The sequence below is a fragment of the Tachypleus tridentatus genome, chromosome 9 (assembly GCF_004210375.1).
Source record: "Tachypleus tridentatus isolate NWPU-2018 chromosome 9, ASM421037v1, whole genome shotgun sequence".
Taxonomy (NCBI): domain Eukaryota; kingdom Metazoa; phylum Arthropoda; class Merostomata; order Xiphosura; family Limulidae; genus Tachypleus; species Tachypleus tridentatus.
In genome coordinates, this window is record NC_134833.1 from 71,921,966 (window position 1) to 71,943,186 (window position 21,221).

At 31.2% G+C, this 21,221-nt stretch overlaps 1 protein-coding gene across 9 annotated transcripts in view; it reads right to left on the reverse strand.

The window, feature by feature from the left end:
• Nucleotides 1–21,221, reverse strand: part of LOC143225469 (uncharacterized) — a 159,926-nt gene that overhangs the window by 105,250 nt on the left and 33,455 nt on the right. For 5 of the 9 annotated variants that reach the window (XR_013013863.1, XR_013013862.1, XR_013013861.1 and 2 more), the window contains exon 2: nt 12,346–12,427. Coding sequence is in view for 4 of the 9 variants with exons in the window: in XM_076454941.1 (XP_076311056.1) it covers nt 12,346–12,427 (82 nt within the window). In the remaining 5 variants the exon portion in view is untranslated. Of the gene's footprint in view, nt 1–3,871; nt 3,982–12,345; nt 12,428–12,769; nt 12,896–21,221 lie in introns of those variants that run through there. The other 4 variants (XM_076454940.1, XM_076454939.1, XM_076454942.1 and 1 more) reach the window with 2 other exon arrangements.

Sequence of the window (21,221 nt, forward strand, 5' to 3'; positions counted from 1 at the left end):
TAATGTAGAGAAAGGGTGGTGTTACTCTTTTATTAAGGAACATTGGGATTGACCGTCACGTATAATTATGAAGGGATTCGAACCAGTGATTTATAGTTTGTGGGTCTAACTTCCTAATTTCAATGCCAGGTCTTCATTCTTTACGAGCGATTTCAGTACATATTATATCCTAAACTAATATATTAATTTTACTTTTAAATCGATTCAACAAAAGTCGGATATTAAATAGGAAGTGAGATGTAAATAACTTACGATTAACTTAATGTAATATTAGAAGGCAGAACAGGAAAAAGTATTACAAGAGAGTCAGCTAGTAAACCAAAGTTATCAGTCAACTGTTATATAAAAATGTGTTGATCGAAGTGCCAACCAACGTTTTCGTGCGTCCCTTTCTCGGCTCTCTTTTCGTTATTTCCAATTCCTGCACATAAGCTTCATTTTGAAGTCCCTAACCCGGAACTTTGTGAAGGCCTGAGGCTGAACGTAGTTGGACCACCTGCAGTTTCCTTTCGCATATAGAGACGATGGAGGAGGTTGGCATGAATTGTGCACGTGAAAACAACAGAATGCTGAAGAAGGTGGAGAGAACACCCGCAGACGATGAGAAATCATTGAGAAAGGGCTAGTGTCTCTGTCAACTATATGACCGAAAATATATTATTCTGCTGAAACAATTTCACCGAAGGGACAGGCACATGACTCAAGATTTAACGTTATCAGTATTATCTAGATAAAGAAACTGTTGTACCAATGGTTTTAGTTAGGAGATACGAGAATATATAAGATTGGGTACATTTTTCTTTAACAAACACTTGGTTAACAAAGTCAATACATTACAAACACATTGAAGGTCGTAACAAACAGGAACTGCTGTATATGGCTGAAAAAACTATTTCTGAATAATAAAGTACATTATGAATGCTTGTTGAGCTTTAACAAGTAACGGGTCAATTGAAGTGGCGAATGATGTCGTAATAAACAAGAAACAATGAGACTACACACAATAACAAGAATTAATCAAAACAAGTGACAACTGGTAACCGAACAAACAGTTATGCATATGGGAGGTGATGAAATAGCTAATGAAGTATCCATGCAAATGAAAGTGATAAAATAGCTAACAATGAATCCATGTAAGTGAAAGTGACAAAACAGTTGATAAAGGATACACGCAAGTGAGAAATCACAAGGTAAGAAACAAGAGATGTGTGCAACTGTAAGAGCTAAAGTAAAAAACATATTATGCTTTTCACACGGTCACAGTGTCAGAAAATATACAACTTTTAAGTGTTTGGTAATAAAGCGGTGAAACGTACTTTTTTACTATAAAAACAAAACTTGCCTGTAGAATATCAGAAAAAAAAACAAATTGCATATTGTTCGCAGATGTAATCATCCTACTTCAATGCTTTACACAGTGAAGTATTTTGTAATAACATGTTTATTTCCTTTAACAAAATGCCCTCTAACAGTGTAAATACGCAGCATTGTTTATGACGCTCAAATACTGAGCTTGGAGAGACAGTTGTTAAATAATACATTTTTAGTTCACCCATTTTTCTGAGATATCGTCTGTTGTTATTTGTTTATTATATACGTGTATTTTTCAACATTTTGCACAAGAAAGATGAATTATAGTTAAATTTCGTGATCATTAAAAAAAATTACTTCAAAGACTAAATCTGTTTACCTGTTTTTACTAGGCACACGTTTCGTAAAATCTACCATACTTTACTTGTCGTTTAATGGATATTACCAGTATATTCTCAGGTTCGTTTCTAGAATTTTCTTATAACTTTATGATTTTTAGAGAGCATATTTCACTTCCTGTTTCATAGTACATAGAATACAAAAATACTTTTTCATTCAATACCGATTGCTGTTCTAAAGAATTGTTTTCAAATGTTAACAAACATAGGAAAGTAATATCTAACTCGTTAATTACAAAAAACAACAACATATAAATTATTACAGATCATTAATATTTATAAATCCTACGCACCTTTGTTTTAACAGTATGGATAACTTAATTTTGAAAGATACGTTAACTGTAATAACTCATTTTATATAACTTATATTTGTATATATATATATATATATATCCATGTAAATCCAAATTTGTCTTAAAAGTAATTTGAAATGTTTAACAACATAGTTGTTTATTAAATTTCACAAGTTTGGAATGAACCTAGACATAGAGATGTTTATGCTGGAATAAAGCTCTTCCCACGTAACTACTTTTGTAATACAAAGATCAGTTGTGAATGTAACCAGTCGGTTGTCCATGATCCACAGGCGTGTACAAACCACAGAGATTTTCCGACGGTTCTTCGACTGAGCCAGCCAACCTTTCTGCATTGTTAAGCAGACGGGCAGAAGACCCGACCTCTAGATTATGGGTCTGAGGGTCTTATTGTTGTCTGTTGAACACCGTTCTATGGATTCAACGGAGCCAAAACGTCGTCCAAATTTTAAATGGAGTGGAAGGAAAGCGTCTCTCTTTTCATTCTGCACATGGGTGCCAGGGTGCTCAATATGCATTATGAATGTCCTAGTGCTTTACGACTCGACTCGGTCCCTGCTTGGCTAGTAATGGATACTAGTTCAAGTTCTGTTTGTGACGAAACGGCAGGTTACACTAAAAATATGTTTATTTTCAAGGCCGTGTCAAGAATCGAAACATAATTGTTTCTAGCCTACATACAACGTTTCTCTCACTGAAGTTTTTGTGCATGGTACTACGTTTGAGTGTGTGTAGATAGGTGCAAACTACTTGTGTAAACAAGCATACTGAGCAGTAGTAAATTAGCAAATAACGATTTGTAACCGCAATAATATTTATCGTGGAACTCAAAATACGTGTTTTGAAATTATTTGGTTTGCCTTCTATTTACAACAGGTAATACCCAGGGTAGCATGAAATTTTATAATGCAGTCCTATCTCTGTTTCCAATAAGACACGTTTAATACCGACTTATTATGATATCTGTATTTCCGGCTCTAACAGAAACTTGGGGTAACACATTACGCCTCACGAATAAATAAATAGTCATGGCTTCTATTTGCATCCTTATTATGACTTATACTAACATCTAATCTATTATCAAACCTCGCTATATGCTGTCCTGTAATATAATATATACAAATTAAGTATTTGATCATTATGCAATCTGATATTTATTGATAAGCCTTAACGTATCATTTATGTTTTAAATTCAACTAATCTGTTAAATGTACCCTCATTCCCCCTTCCATGAAATTTTATCCTTAAAGCTTTTTTCTCTACATTTTCGCCCCTCCTCTTTGTCCCTTCTTTATCAAAATTCATTGTATACACAGTGGCTGTATGGTTTGCTCTAGTCTCTGTTCTCTACAAAAATCTTTTTGTCTGCCAAACCCCGAAATGTCTCCGCCAGCGGGCTTCCAACAATATTTGTCCTAGTTTAAGCAACTGTTGATTTTGTAGAAGCTTCTATGAAGTGGCTGTCCATTCAAGTTCTTACATGCGAAAAGCCATGCCTACAACAAACGCTGGATATGGCAGTTAAAGACACGTGCTGCGAGTGCTAGCTCACGTGATTATGCGACGGTAATACACAAGAAGTGTTTACCCAAGGAACTACTGTGTCAGAAACTGAGCACGTTTAATCCACACGTATGTATTCATTCAAATAAATGTACTTTATATCTACATGTGTCGTTTTGTTAGATAATGTATTGCAAACAAGACGGAAATAACCTAAGTTTAAATTAATATTAAAAATAACATTAATATATTATTCTTGAGGCTTTATTTATTGTTTGTTATTATGTAGAAGAAAAATGATTAAAATCAAATCAAATAAGCACAGCTGTATTGTGGGTAATCGAACAGAAACAACAATTATAAATGCCCCTGAAAACACTACCGTTAGTGTGGAAGAAACAAAAATACCGTAGTATTGTATATTGTAGAACTGGATTCTTTGTACGGTGGTATTTCTACAGAAATAAACAAGAATACATAAATACATTATCTCATAAAAAATCACTTAAAAAGCACGTACTAGGACAACTTAACATTTTTAAGTACTCATTTAATTATACCAACAAATCTGTAGAGCTCTATATAGGTGTTGAAAGTCACCGCGCTCAAACTTTTAGAAAATATGGAATTGTATGCGACAGTTAAAAAAAAAAAAGAAGCTAGAATTGTATTTGACGATAGATTGGGTTTGTTTAGGCATACTGTATGAAGAAAAAGTCTTCATTTTAACCAGGTCAGTTAATTTTAAGTATTTTTGTGGATGTGTCAATATTGCTTCCTAATTGTGTAAATTTTGTCACTGTAAAACTATTCTTACTGTGATTTAATAAATTTGTGAATAATTGTCTTATTTATTGATTTCACGACCCTAATTTCTACCACAACACACTTATGTTTTAATTTCTCTTTCATCAAATCTGACCCTAGTTTCAAAGCACTGGATTACAATTGTAATAGTGTAACAGGTAAGTATACCTTGTTTGTCACATTAAACTTTTATTGAGTTGTAAGAAAACTTTGTTATCTTTATGATATTATAAATACAGTTAATATTAGAATTATTCTTAAAAGTGCTGATTCTCTACTTCGATATTCGTATATTCTTAGTAAGTTAAATGAAAAACAACATGTAAATAGACGTCGTCGTAGCAAAATCTATTACAGTTATAAATTTATACATTTAAATTGAATTTGATCTTTGACACTTGGATACTATTTTTTTTTCTGAAGCATTCTTTCTTTAGTTCTTCTACTTTCTTACACGATTTCGTTTCACATTCCACGTTTTGACACACAATTAAATGACTGTTTTATTTCCCTATACAGAATTTAGTAACGGACAAATCAACTTTCCAACCTAGTAAGTTCAGTTTTTGTACCTCAAGCCAAAGTTTTATTACTCATTCAGCTATTATACTTACACGGAATGATCATAACAACATGTTTAGGGTATTTAAACTAGTAAGTCTCCTAACATGTGCTTTACAGAAATGAAACGCTCCAGTCACCATTCCCTTATTTCATAGGCTAGATAATCCACTCACTTTAAGTCAAAAATAAACATAAACATCATTGCTTGCCTAGTAATTCGTTACATAAACGCATTTTGTGTTCTTGATTCAATGTCGTAGTGTGTATGGTACAAGTCTTTCAACATGAATAACATATGTGTTGTTCAAAAACACTTTATATTATTTATCAGGAAGCAATAGAATAACTGTGAGGTGGATTAAGTGTAGGATTAACATATATAAATGTATATATAGTGAGGAGTGCTGGCACCTTGAGTTTGTGAAACTGTAGAGTTACATAATAAGCGATTAGTTATAAATAACCAAATCAACATAAAAATACGATGTTAAGAATAGATGTTTTATTTATATTTTAAGAGAATTGTATTTTTATGATGATTTGACTATTCATAAGTTATCTCTTGCGTATAAGCCCGGGTTTTACAAACTCTTGCTGCCAATACGTCGTAAAACGACTGACTTTAGTTATTCCTCGAACGATCATATTAACCATATTTCATGACAAACAACTAAAATCTCTGTAGCGCATACATGTTTGATTTCTCTCACTAGTTAGAATAACCTGCGTAAGCTCTATAAGGTTTTCACTTCAGTCTTATATAATATTATGTAGTTAGAGTCAAAGGTATTCATGAATATAAACTATCAAAATAACATCTTATCGTTCAGCGTACGTGTTTCAGAAAGCATCATCTTTTGAACTTAGAAGATGAAACCCAGTTAAATCGTTAGATCTCATACTACCTTTATAAATGATAAATGTGCACACTAAAGTTTTTTATAATACAGTTTCAAACCGCTGTTCTTAAAGAACATGAATCTAATAAGAAAAATTTCATAGATCAGCTGTTAAGTATCTATTAACCTTTTAAAAGGACATTAACTAAAGCTGCGTACAAATCAACTTCACCGGAATAGAGTTTCATTTAACACTCCTTGTAAATCAATAGAAAAAACCTAATGTTTAGTTGAAGGTATGTGCTTGTATATTTCAATATATATTTGATTTGTGTAGATCGGCTTTTGAGATAAACTTTGATGTATAAAAAGATATTAGCTAATCTCTCACTAAGAGGAGGGAGGGTTTGCTTAATTCATCAGTCGTTGATACGGGGTAGAGAGAGTATTATCAGCCCCTTAAACGATTGTTCAACTACGGATGAATTGATATTTAACGCTTAGTTACTAGTCTAGCGACTGTGACAGACAGTTAGCAAATCAGGTGGCAATTTTGAGAAAGTATGAGTAAAATTAAATAAGACTATTTTATGATATGTTGATCACACTAAATCTGTCGTATCTATGCGCAGACGAGGCCTTTATCACAATGCCAATGTTCATGAGGCCAGTTCGGACACAACAAATATATCAGTGCTCTAGGCGCTAAACCAGCTTTCATGAACAACACCTTCTATGGTGTGAATTAGATTAATTGAGTGATTTTTTTAATTATTAATAATGTTATTTACGTCAATTATAAATCATACACAGGATTACTAGCACAATATTATCTCTTTATTTACTTCTAATATCTCGAATTAATTTTACTATCAATTAGAAGAATTGGCGAACCAACAAACTAGTCGTATTGTAAGATAGACGCCTGGTTCATAGTAAGTCTGTTTCTGAAATGGACAAATCCAGGAGATTAGATACTTAGTTAACAGATTAGCTCTAAGATTAGGCTCTTAGTTAGCAGATTAGCAGCTGAGGTAGATGCTTAATTTGTAGATCAAGTGACGAGATATATCTTAAGTTAGTATATTACCCTTTGAGATAAACTATCAGCTGGAAGAATAGGTGTTGAGGCGATGCCTGTTATATTAGCCGTTAAGATAGATATTTATTGTATAAAAGTATGTGGTCTGCATATTTGACATTACAAGGAAAATATATATATTTAAACTTTTAGGTTTGTAGACATAAAACTCAAATTATACATAGATAATATGAACACCCATCAAATGTTAAGCTTAAAAATAGACCTAAAACTGTTCGTACAGCACTTGGTTACGAGGTAGGGGCCAAGTAGCAGCCCAAACGGTGGCTAATATTATCATAAAAACGCTAATTTCCTCAAAAAGCTTGTTTATTCGGGTTATTTAGTTACTCAAAAATCCTGGGAATAGACATAGTGAGCAAAGAAACTATGCCTATTTTTGTCTTTACGAGCTAGAGGAAGAAACTTTATCTTTAAGATGATCTCAACACGGAGATCCACAAAGACGTACAATAACAATTTTAAACACATGTAAGTCTGCTAAATAGCACCCTTAGGCTTTGTGCAAGTGTTTACCCCCATATTTCTTTATAGTTTGAACAAATGGTCTCACACATTGATTAGCTGGGACCTTAATTTTAGCTAGGCTGGGTTGGTGTAAGCTTTACTGAGTAATATATGTAAGGAACAAGAACAAAATGTCTATACACGCCATTATAAAACAACGCACACACTTATTTTCCTTGGAGACACTAAACGTGATAACTATACCTGACTGACAAGAAGCTTAAAAGACTCATTTTACTCGGTTTCCTCGCACACCCTCTCCACTTTGTTTTGCTTGGGCTGAATAAAGAACGGAGTCAAATACCAGGTAAAACAGATACATTATCTGATGTGCCTGAACGATTAAGTTTGTGTTATCAAAGACCCCATCTTGATCGGCAGAACGACAGAAGCGAAGACTACTGCCGGCGGAGCCACAGGAACATTGTCGTTCTTGATGAATGGTCAAGCTGTGCTGGTCAGAAAACGACCATCCCTACTTTGTATATGTTTGTTTAACTATCGCATTTAGGCACAAGCTATCTTATTACCTAGTCTTCCTTCCTGAAATGTTGTGATTAGCTTTTACCATGTGTTACTGATATTACAAGACAATTTATACGAAACCTTATTCTCGTGATTTATGATTGAATTCAACTTAGTTATTGAAAGATATTTCAGTAAAGCAGTATATAAACTATAGGAATAGAAACAAATACAAAATGTCATTCTCATAATTAAAAGAGAACGCTTCACACACATACATATATGTGTGTGTAACAGTTTCGGATATATCTTGACCATTAAAATGACCAGATTTCAAAGAGACCACGTTTTTTTGTCTCTGTCTAGAGAAAGAACAATAAACTGTTATTTATATGAAATTAGCTAATGTCAATTTTATCTTTTCCTTTCGGCGTAACTAAAGCAAAAGCCTTTAAAAATCTTAGTTTACGTTATACAGTACCTTCTGGATCACCAACCGTGTTTTTTATTCTATTAATCTTCTTACCTTCCTGAAATCTATACTGGAAAACGGCTTTTCTCTTCTAGTTTTAAGATTTTTTTTCCCGAGAACAAAAATGAAAGAAAGTCTAATAGTACCCGTGTTGTAATTATTTCAACGTTTAATAAGTATATATCTGTTTCGAAAAGTCAGAGAAGTGTTCCATCTAGTTTTGTCCTTTTAATGTTATCGTCACGTTTTTTGTTAATCGTGAACATTGTCTTATTTTTTTATCACGGCTAAACAAGCCCTATAAAACTTCAATTTTGTGAATCTACTTATGTGCGTATTATATTTTTGGTAGCAATGCCACAAATTTATAACTTAAAGATGACCTAACAAAATCCGAAACTTGTGATGTCATAACTTAAAAATGACTTGACAAATTCCAAAACTTAGTGAAGAAGTCATAACTTTAAAACAAAGTAAAAAAGCAAGAGTTAAGTAGACAGAGCACAATTTAAGGATAAACTGTAAGAAACATCTGAGTGTTATTAGAAAAATATAAATAAAACATGATCTTACAAATTAAAGAATGGTACGGAAAAGTCATAACATAAGGAAACAAAAACCCTGTTTGGAAAAGTCATGAATAAACTTAACAGTAAATATATTAACTTAGAGACTGTAAAATAAACTTAATTTGGCGAAAGTAAGTTTAAGCAAAAATTTTATTACCACGTAATTAATACAACAAAAATGTTAGGTGAACACGCTACTGATTTGAGGTTAGAGCATATATATTATATTAATTTAGGTTTAGCTCCAGTTTGTCTTAGTTGAAAAAATTAAGTGAAACATATAAGGGACAAACAATAACAGTAATCATGATTGTATTCACATTTAACTCGGAGTAAATACTCCATCCAGACTTAAAGTAGAAACTAAAAAAAAACTACACCAATATTTGAACATGTTTATTTTTAGGCTGCTCCTCATAAACGCTGTTTCTTGTTAGCTCTCCTTTTCAGCCACAAATTTTATACATTTGTGTTGTAACACAAAATAGAAGTTTTTTTTTTTTTTTAATATGACAGAATACCATATTTTAAGCTTGGTATAAAACTTTTTCTTAGAATGTGAGAGAAAACATAAGGAACAACTTTTTTTTCGATAAAAGTGTTTAACTCGTCTAGCTCTCTTGTTGAAGATATATCTGTAATATCCAGAAATAAGAATAAAAGTTATTTTATGGTAGTTTGCCCACCTACAATATTACTGTGAAAACTGAGCTATGGGATTTATGAAATATTTTCGATATAAACACAAATATAGGACTACAGAAGCTAAAATATTATTTGACAATACTTTGGTCTCAAGGTGAGTCAGTGGTAAACGTATGGACCTAAAACGCCAAAATCCGGGGTTTTATTCACCACGATAGACAGAGCTCAGATAGACTATTGTTTGCTACCTTTGCATAAAAACAATAAAAAACATAACTGGTGAAGCGCTTGGCCGATTGTCAGTATAAACTAAACGTGTGCTCTCACAGCTTCTTGAAGAGTGACAGAGAAAGAAAGATAAGAGCTCGGATCTGACTTCTATATCCTCTATGAGGCCCCTATGTTTCCCTGAAAGTTGGATGATACGTCAACTAGTATACATAGTTGTACAACAGGTTAAAAAGAGAAATTTGGGGAAATAGAGGTGCTCTACTTTGACAAGGTGTATGAAATTACTCATATAAAACATTTCATTAATTCTAAACTGCATATTTCTTTGCATGTGTTTATAACTGAAGAATTTTAAATAAAGGTTTCTTTAAAAAATGCAACTAAATATCTTACGAATGGATTGAACATCATATTAATCACAGTTTTCATGATGATTTTAACATGCCACTGACCTATCATAATTATTAAAACATAATATCAGTTGGAACCCATTTTGGAACTAACTAGAAATTAATATATATATATGACAAAAACTCATACATTTGTTTGTGCTATGTTAACTCATTTTCTTGTCAATGTTTTCAAAACACATGGTCACTACAACTCTTAAAGTTTCTAAATTCGACACTTAACGCTGTGTTTATCTTTTAGATGCAGTGATCTAGAGCACGTAAACACTCACATATAAGTTTAGACGAACTTTGTAGCGATGATCAATACCATACATACCCAAAATTTTCTTTTAACTGATTAATTCTTTTTATCATTTGAATTGTACTACTAAAATACATGTGTTATTTTACGAATGTTTTTTTTTGTGCGTGAGTTATTCAGGTTTACTTTTTCGCTGTTTAAACAAGTGTCCAAATAAAAGGAAGAAAAGCAATAATTGAAAACAGGAGTCAAATTCAACTTCTCTTTAAGTCATTATTCGTAAACTGTATGAAAATTAACAGAACCGGAAAGTCAGTCATTACTATGTAATGTCATAGAAGTTACAAACTAAAAACTTATCTTAATGACATTTCTATAAATCAGCTATTATGACTTCTCTCATGAATGTGACGTCCATTGTGAACAAATTCCTAACTCATTCGCCATTTAAAGAATAAGATCGCAAAGATTTAATCAAAATTTTGTTTACAAAAATTGAGAAACGTAAATAAATAAATGTAATCATGAACCCTTTCGAGAAAGGTATCAAACTGAAATATCGTATAAAAAGAAAAGTTAGCAAGAAAATTTAAGTGTACTTTATACATGTAGGTTGTCATCCAATGTTTCATGCAGGGATCAAAATTATGGAAATTATGAGAACTGCTTAGTGAAAGCAAAGAAGGGTGTAATAATACGTCAATCACACTATATTTACTATTTCCACTACCGACGAGGCATTTTGCTTAATAACACGGCTCATCAGGCTGACAGAATAAAAGTAGCCAAGACACTATTTATGTCATCAACTGCTTTAACAACTGTTTCTGGATGAACTAGATTAGTCTGATGAACTGTTATCCTTATCAATTTTAGTTAAGTCATAATCCATAAAAGTTGGGTTTATGATTTTATTAATATCAAATTAATTATTATTAATATAATTTATTTATTTGAATTAACTTTACTCATCATTCAGAAGAACTGGGGACACTTCAGTAACTTTATTTTTTTGTTTTTGATCCAGGAACTGTCACTGGTCACAGTGTCAACGGAAGAAGACTAATTAGTAATTATAACAATGAGTTACAGTAAAATTGAATGTAATATTATGTCAACTACACTATATTTTCCAAATACCAGGGTTTATTAGAAATTAAACATTAAGAAACTGTTGAAGAAAGTTACTATTTCAGACGTCATTCAAACAAGGAAAACATTTATACATAGCTATCAGTAACAGTTTTTACGTTCTAGTAACTAAACTAAAATAGAATATTTGAATCGTTTTTATCAAAGTTGTGGTGTCAACATCTTTGTATACCCTAAATTGTGAGTTTGGTACCTGTGTGTCATATAAAGTATAATTAATGGACACTAAATTGGTAAGCTTTTCAATTGATAATATTAGAAACTCAGAAATTAATCACGGGAAAGTAGCAACACGGTTAAAGTTTTTGTAAAATACAGAATTTTGCTACTTTGTCAATTAATTTTGCAAGAACTTAATTTAACTATAAGTATAGATATGTAAAAACAGCTTATCTAAAAATAAAGCAAATTAATCATTTATATTTTCTTTTCAATCGAAATGTTATTGTTTTTCTAAATTTTAAACTTATTCAAATCATGAAATGTAAACGCTAGAAAGTTAAAAATACATGTAATATTCATTTTGGTTTTTCAATGCACTTTGAGTTCAATATGTCAAAAATGGAATTTATTTGCATGAAATCCTTGCATGTTGTTTAATAAAACTTGTTTCCAATATGGTAATTATACAGAGACATTAACATCGAAATTAAAGCAGAAGTATGTATAAACTTTTTATAGAAATGAATGTTTTAAAACCATTAAAAATTTTGCTTATTGTAAAAAATATATATAAATGATGATAAACATGGATTTGAGTCATTCAAATCCGCCTTCTGGCTTTTATTTAAGACAAAATGATCATGTCTTACCATGACAAGAGAAAGCAGTGCTGAAGTTCTATGAACTTTTCACTCCAGGAAAAGAAGAGCACACATCTCTGTAGTTCATTACCTGTAAGAAAAACACACAAAAACAGTTCAAAGTTATCACGTTTACTTTACTGAGTTTAGATATGACCGAAAGTTTATCATGTATTAATAAGAGGTTTTTAATAATTTGTGTTTTTTTTCAAAGAAATGTGTTTTCAATGTCTGAACTGGTTATTCGAACCCAAAACAAACCACTGTCTTTTCTGGGTTCTATTCCCTTTTCTTCATATCCTCTCTTCTCGTCTTAGGGTATCACTAGTGGAATATTCGAGATAAAACGTATATTTGACGATGGCAAAACAGTAGTAAACTATAGTGTCTATAATTTATTCTAATAGTCTTAAATTCAATCCAATATGCCTACCTAGAGCTACAATCCTACTGTGTTCACTTGGTGACTTACAGAACATTTCTTCCTTTCTGTCCCGGTTCAGCCAATGAACAACAGTCATTGAACAGATACTGCCATCAGTAACGCTTAAGCAGTTGATTATCTTTCTATCCTAGTGGTTAGTCCAGAAAAAGTATGAGGACTGTCTAAATATATAGTGTCGCAGTGACTTAATCAAGCATGAAGGTCCATATAACAGGAACTGCCCCGCTTAAGACACACTCTCAGACTATAAATAAAAAACTAGTCTTCTCCATATGAGCAATTAATGACGTTTGTTATGCTTTCAGCGAATACATTTTTCATTGTTGCAAGATAATTTTTTGTTTAAGCGCAGGTGCGTGAGCTTGAAAAAAATGAAACAGACGGAGCAGATTAAGGGACAATAGCTTCTTTTTTGCCCTTTAGGCCAAATTCTTTAAGACTAGGCTAAATTCTTCAAGACTCTATCATCTCAGTATGTGTAAGAACTGGACTATAAGAATAATTAAAAACACCGTTCATCAAACATTTCTGTAACACCTGGAATATTTTAGAATTCTTATAAATGCTGCTATTTAGTTATATAAATTAATTTAATGCTTCATCAATACACACCAAAACAAGTCCAGTAGTTTTTGCCTCCTAAGTTGACTTGAAAAATAAATAATTGAAAGCATGCCTAAAACTCATAAGAAGTACGTGAAAAAAGAAGACTGATGTGATATTATACTAACAACATGTGGTTAAAGCAAGGTAACTACATTGAGCAGACCTAAAAATAACTATTATTCTCTGGAATCTGTTGTCTAAATATCAGTCTTCCAGTTTTATATTGATAATTATATTCATTAACACATCTTCTTTGAATAAAGTTTGTAACCATCCTCTTGAGATGGTTACTTGGCCGATTCTACAAACTTTACAAGAAAATACAGAAAACAGATATCATGTGGGTAATGTGTAGTCTCCAAGAATGTACAAGTCAAACACAATGAAATACTTGAATCTGATGTGCAATCTAATGCTCATAAGCTTATTTAAATGGATATTTAAATATTTTTCAAGATATCTGAAAAAGATTTGTTAGAGTGTGACAAGCATATGCTGCTAGAATTTTAGAAAATGCCTGAAACAAATTTAAAGTAAATTTATTACATCTAACGATATATTATCCAAGCATTTTGGATCTTTGGAAGTGACGAGTTCCGTAAAAGTTAAGTAACCTCCCAGGAATACTCGGTACTTTGTTCTCGCCGAAAAGCCTCTTGTTACTGGTATATTCATAACTGGTACTAACTGTAACACATAAACGCATTTGATTAAAACGACTTCACTCGTTTTTAATGTAGTGGCTGAATATAGATCTATAGGCAGGTTAACAATTCAGTCGTGGTTGCACTTGGTCTGCTGTGGGGAAATGTAATGTAAATATAATTGTGTTAGCTTCATTCTTAGCATTAATGTATCTCAGAATGGCTGGTATGGGTATTAACATTTTTATTGATAAGCAGAGAGCAACATTTCGACCTTCCTAGGTCATCTTCAGGTTAACAAAGAGGCATTAGTTGATAAATCTGTCTGTAGGATATCTGTAGTTCAAACCAGTAACTGTTGCAATGTCACAGGGGACATTGCTCGTCGCCATTTGACATACAACACATCTTCTTGATTGAACATGTTTTAAGAGCCAAGGTGAAGCTACTATAATTAAATAATATTCTCTTTCATGGACCACGCACAACCCACACCTTTGTTTCAAGTTCAGTATCAAGGCCATTAAATAGTCAATATATTAACTGTTTAGAAAACAAATCTTTAGTCTGCATAAATTGAGCTTCTGAAACAATAATAGATGCATACTGCACAAGACACATGTTGGAGCCAGACTGAAAGCACCTCTAACTTACTTTTGGTGCAACTGAAGGATGCATTTTACAATTCTTATCTTTTTCTCAATGAAATCAATGTTTTTCACATTTTACACAAAATATTTAATATATATATATTTTTACAACACAAACGTCTCACTCTAATTTCCACACACACAAAAAAACTAAGGTTTCAATGTAGTTTATTCTAAAATCAACATCATTCAGTGTTCCATAGCAGTAAATAACTCAAAATATGGTCAATTTTCTCGTGATATTGTACTATTACCAAAATTTTCTGTTTCATTTAATTAATTTTTCTTGATTTTTTAAAATTAACGCTCTACATTAACACTCAATACTCCATTTTTATTTCTCTAAGAATAAAGTTCGAGGCTGCATAACTACAAAATTAAGAGTTGAATTTGGTTTTTACTAAAATCAGTTTCCATTGGATTTGTATAAAATAGTTTATTCCATTCTAGTTCTTACTCAAAAAGGTAATTTCCTCAACATTCTGCATTCAATTCTAGCTTTCACAAAAAAATTACTGTTTCTTAAAATTCTGGCTTCTTTATTCCAAATCAACACTATAGTAGTTTTTCTACCAAAATGTATTCATCAAGCTTCTTTCTGCAAGACCCGGTATGGCAAAGTGGTTAAGACACTCAACTCGTAATCTGAGGATCACATTAAACATGCTCGCCCTATCAGCCGTGGGTAAAAGAGTAGCCCAAGAGTTGGCGGTGGGTGGTGGTGATTACTAGGTGTCTTCCCTCTAGTTTTACAGTGCTAAATTAGGGATGGCTAGTGCAGATAGCCCTCGTGTAATTTTGTGCAAACTCCAAGAACAAACAAACAAATATTTCTACAAATACCAATTTTCTACTCTAGTTTCACCATTTTACACCATAATTTTGAAATTTTGTACACTAAACGGATTATAGAAAGCAACAGAGAGCAGTGGTGTGCTTTTTACAGACAGCTTTACGACGGATCAGCGACAACTACACTGCACCTACGGTGGTAGGGCAATTTTCAAGAAGCGCATCGTCAGATAGAACTTGACAGATCAATGTGACTTGGTACCAAAATCGTTTTTGGTATATCTTATTTAGCTTTTGCATTTTTTAAAAATAAGCATTCTTCAGTGTTAATTTTTGAACTAGCTTCTTATCTTAATTAGCTCCACTTGAGCTTGCTACAAATTTCCACATCAATTAATATCCAGATTAACATTTTAATCTGGTTTTAATCAAACAATACTTATTACTTGATTTGATTTTTCTTAAAACAATCTTTTTTTTAATGAGCTTGTCCTGAAATAAACCTTCTGCCTTCTTCAGAGATTTCTAACAAAATCAACGTTACATTCTTGATTAACTAAAAATCAATATACCTACGTTTGTGTTTAACTAAGTAAATATTTTCATTCGTTTCTTTCTAAATAAATGTCTTAACCATCAATCAAACTAGTTTAATTTGTTATTCACAACATTGCACTTCTTATGTGATTTTCTGGAAATACATTTTTCCACTTTGGTTATTCGTAAAAAATAGCGTTTAAATTTCTTTCTTATAAATATTAATGATTCAGTATTATTACTACCAAACTCAATAATTCGTATGTTCTTTCTTTTATTCAGTTTTGGCATTTTAAACTGCATGTTATATTCTTATTCATATTTTTATATTAATGCAGTTTTCCTTTTATAAAATGAACTGTCTTCATGAGTAAGGCTTATTCATACTTTTTTATTATATGTATAAGTATGAAATCAATTTCGTAAGAAAAAACTATTTTTGCATTGTAAAGATTATTTTCATTTATTTTAAAGCGTCCTTAGAATAACTTCATTTCTGTTTGGTTATTGAGAATGCGTCTCTAGATTTGTAAAGAAAATCCCAATAAAAATTAATACAGATTTAATTTCGTAGAGAAAGCTTGGATTCACTGATCTAAAAAGTTATATTTTCTTAATATTACGTTTCTTTGTAAAAAAAAAGAATGAAACCGTATATTACATGACGTTAGAAAAAAGACCAATGTTTAAAATGTATTCACATTCTTTTAAACTTTGTATATTTTCTGCACATGTTTCATGTGAGAATAATGTGAAGCAAATATATCACTGATATTCCAAAATGCAGCTTCTCGTAACATTTTAATAAAGTTGTGTATTATAATAGATAATTTTAATATTTGTATTTTAAACATTTTTAATAATAGTAAATTAGCATTGTACTATTATGATATGACACACTCCGGAGATTTCATTTTCTTTTGGTTTTGGTAGTGGCGTGCGTTTGTTAGTTGATAACAAAAATAGTTACATTGGCTTTTTCTTTCAATGCATATCGATGAAACAAATGTACTCATTAAGTTTTATGATCGAAACCCAAAGTATCAATTGATTAAAATAATTTTAAAACTTCTCCTTATGTGTCATATAAAATGTGCTAATCAGCTTTTTTAGTAAAATAACCACGATGAATGTGACTCCAGATATTTAAAAACGTATTAAAACGATCTAGGTTAAAAACAAAGTGTCAGAACATTAATTATCGAATGCTTGAAAAAAATATGTGAACAAATGAGATAACAAAGACATTTGACGACTTTCATTCAAAAGAGATTTGAATGTTTAACTATATAAAACTTTTCTTAGCAAAATATTTAGCTATATTCCTATTTTTTTAGTGTCATAGAATATACAATCTTTTCTAGAACATTTGTAAATGGAATGATGAAATAAACAGCTTTGTTTCTTGTTTTTAAAAAGAAAAATAATGGTTTATAATAAGCTTTACAACTAAATGCTAAACAGTATGTTTAGAAGCTCGCCACCCAGTGGCACAGAGGTATTTCTGCAGAATTACAACACTAAAAACTAGGTTTTGGTACCTGTGAAGGGCAGAACACAAACAAATATAATTGTTTAAAAGTTTTCTATCGATAGTACAATTATGTCCCACAACATTGTAGGTGTTTAAAAAAACTTAAATCATGAACATGGAAATAAAACAACAAAGCACAAATCATCATATGTCTCACTTAAATACATTAAAATAAAAATATTAACTATTTTTGAGACAATACGGGTTTGGAATATTGAGTTTGATTTCGAAATGTTGATTTCACATTCATAAAAAGAGTAGTCGACATAATTTATGTTATAACGTTGTACAGGTATTAGAAATGTACCTTAAATAATATTATGTAAAAATAAGCTTAGTGAAGCTGAAGTCTGGCTGAAATCATTTTATTAAGTGCGAGCTTCATAACATAAGGAATGGCTTAAATATATGTATCTTCAAAATAATACTAACTATCAAATAATAACTCTGAGAACCAGAATTTGATTACATTAATGACAACATGGAGGAGTTAATGTTATTTTGTGATAACTAAAAACAGAGAGGCCTTTTTTAATAGGAAATTCGTAATATCTGGTTTCGGAGTTGAGAATTTTAGTTTTCTGTTGTCATTAATGTAATCAGTTCCTAATTGTCGGTGATTTAATTTGATATTTATTATAATTTTAAATATACGGTGTTTATACTTATATTTAGGCCTTTCTATATTTGTCTCTTTTGACAATGGTATTCATTAAACATGCGTATACCGAACGTTTATGGTACATTCTATTAAATTGTTACAATTTAAATTTATTCTTTCTGAACTTTCAATTAAATACGAAAACTCATTAGATGCTAATTTTGTTTTTGGAGTTCGAATTTTATAAACTTTTGTTTTTGAGCTAATAACGCTGATTATGGAATTTAAGAAATTTCCGAAACGTCCGTATTAAAGATGATTTTGATATTACTATGTTTTTAATATTTATTAAAATCTTAATTTTCCACGTGATAGATCAGTAAGAAATAAGAGTTTAATGCATTCTTCTAGCGTTATTCAATTAGTCTTAATGAGCAATCAAACAATAATGTTACTAACAGTCTTCTGGTCATAACCCTAACCTCATGACCAGAATGATAAAGAAGGACATTAAAATAAAACTTGTTAAGTATCTTGTCACTCAAATTACGCAAATACCTATTTCAGTATTTCCAGATATATTTTTTTAATTATCAAATAGCTCTTCCTTGAGCTGTGCTCTATTAAAAAAAATATTTAGCTACTCCACCAGGGGTCCGTGTTTGGGTGGTTTCACATAAACATAACCTGCCTAGTAAGTTGAGTGAAAATTGATGTATGGTCTCCTCGAATCCAGGTGGCGTTGGTTTTCAAACGATCCATTCATCACTTGAAACTGGCTCCTCCTGTTATTTTATTAACACATTTAAGCTGAGACGTAGAATCTATGACTTTTTTATTCTAATCAATAAATTGTGAAGGAAAAAACCGAGTGTTTGCAATCTGTCAGTATATACCCAATTTAGTCCCATAGTTTTTCTAATTATAAAATTTTAACTCAATCCTTTCCAACTTACTTGCTTTAAATATCACAAACAATATGTAAGTTTATTTTCATAACCCACACTCACAATCTAGTTCTCTTGATCTAGTTTTTCCTCTTAATATCATGAATAAGTAATGTACTTCTTATAACCTCTTACTAGCTTCAAATAGTAATCTTAAAGTGTAGCAACTTCATTTTTATTGTAACGAACACTTTAGTTTTTATAATTTCTCATTCAGTGAATCCTGGCGTTTATCGCTGTAGTCTTTTTAGACTAAACAATCATCTAGTGAACATATGAACTCAGTAATTCATTGACCAACGTGGTTAAAGATTAGGTGCAATATAAGAGGGCTTAAGGTAAAGAGATCACAGATAGTCCATTCTGTAGCTTTGTATCAACAAAAAGAAACACAACCATTTTTCACATTTATTTTAAAATAAAAAAAAATTATTAAAGAGAAATGAACTGTTATTGTTTGAGCGTATGTTTTACACAGATTAATTAATTATGGAAAACGATTATTTGTATAATTGTTAACACGTAATCATCGGATTACAAAAGAAGTAGTATAACCACTTGTAACCTTGTTAACCGATAGTATTTTCAAAGTGAGCACAGAGATATATTAGTATAAAGAGTAACTTAGAAAATATTTACTATAAAGAAAATCAGTTTTATTGAAAGATATGCAGTTTGAAGAAAGGTCGAAAGCAGGTAGTTTATAAATACATTTTGAGTGCAGTTTTTTTTTTTAGGCTGTTAGAAGTTAGTCCGTAACGTACCTAAAGTATCCTGTTAAAGTTAACAGATGAAAATAAGCAAATTATTTTTCATATTTCATCTGTTTTGATTAATAAGACTAAAGGCATACGACAAACGTCAAAAATAACACAAGCAAATGTATGACACTATTTTCACTCCTCTCTTGAATTTTTTTAAACATTACTTACAAGCAAAACAAAATTTCAAATCAATAATCTAAGCCATCAAAAAAATGTACGTATGAACAAATTTCTAAGTTCAAGAAATTGCATCTCTTTTATTTTATAAGGCAGCTTAAAAAATATAATTTAGATGAGTTTTGTTTTAGTTCACTCGTTGTAACTTAGAACTTGGTAATGTTTTAGTTTCAAGGCACTGGACCACGGGTGTTTCGTCTAGAACAAATAAACATTTAGATATTTTGACAGGAAAAAGTGATTTATTGAAACCATTTGTCTAAAACAGACGTGAAACCCAAATAAATCCTCATGTTTAACCAGTATAAACATTTGATACACTCCATGTGCCACACATAGATTTTTTATGCCAGTATTTTAAACAAAGAAAATTGCAATATTCCGAAAAGTGACTGAGGAACTAGCCTTGTTATCCTTGCTGTCCAAAACCAAAGCGAAAACTCAATTAATCTGTGTACTTTTGAAATATCTTTGAACATACACGAACATTCATTAAATGTTTTTATAATTGATTGCTAACGGTTTGCAATATTTTATTGTGCTTTTTGTTTTTTATTTTATGGACAAACATAATCATTAGAAATAAGTCAACATGTTCTTTTTTTAAATTATATTTGCAGCTTCTTCAAGAGGACAACTTGTAAGTCAAGAAATTATGCAAAGGTGACTAAAAGGTATCGGTATTGTTACAATGAACAGCACCTTATACATCACATTTGTTAAACGGCAAAACGAATGCGGAAGCGTACTGCGTGATTCGTGATAACGAGAAACCCACTTTAAGTAAAAATATATTCTGAAGATCACCTAAGAAGGTTGAAACGTTGTTCTGTACTTTATTTTAATTAAAGTTTTAATATCTATACTAGTCGTCTTGATAATACAGGATCATACTATATTTCGAAATCTGGACTTTGCGATATATAGCCCGAAACGCTAACTACTGGGTCATGCCCACATCCAACATTAATTTATAGGGTGTATCGTATTTAAGTATTCACACCAAAATTACGCACAAGATTACAGCTCTTTGAAAAATACTACTTTAAATAAATCAGTTTCGTGGACCATTACAAAATTATTAGAATGAAAAAAAAGATGCATGAGAGACTGTTTTCGAAAGCATTTAAATTAATTTTTGGATCAGAAAGTGACTTTTAAACATGACTGGAACAAAAAAAAATCATA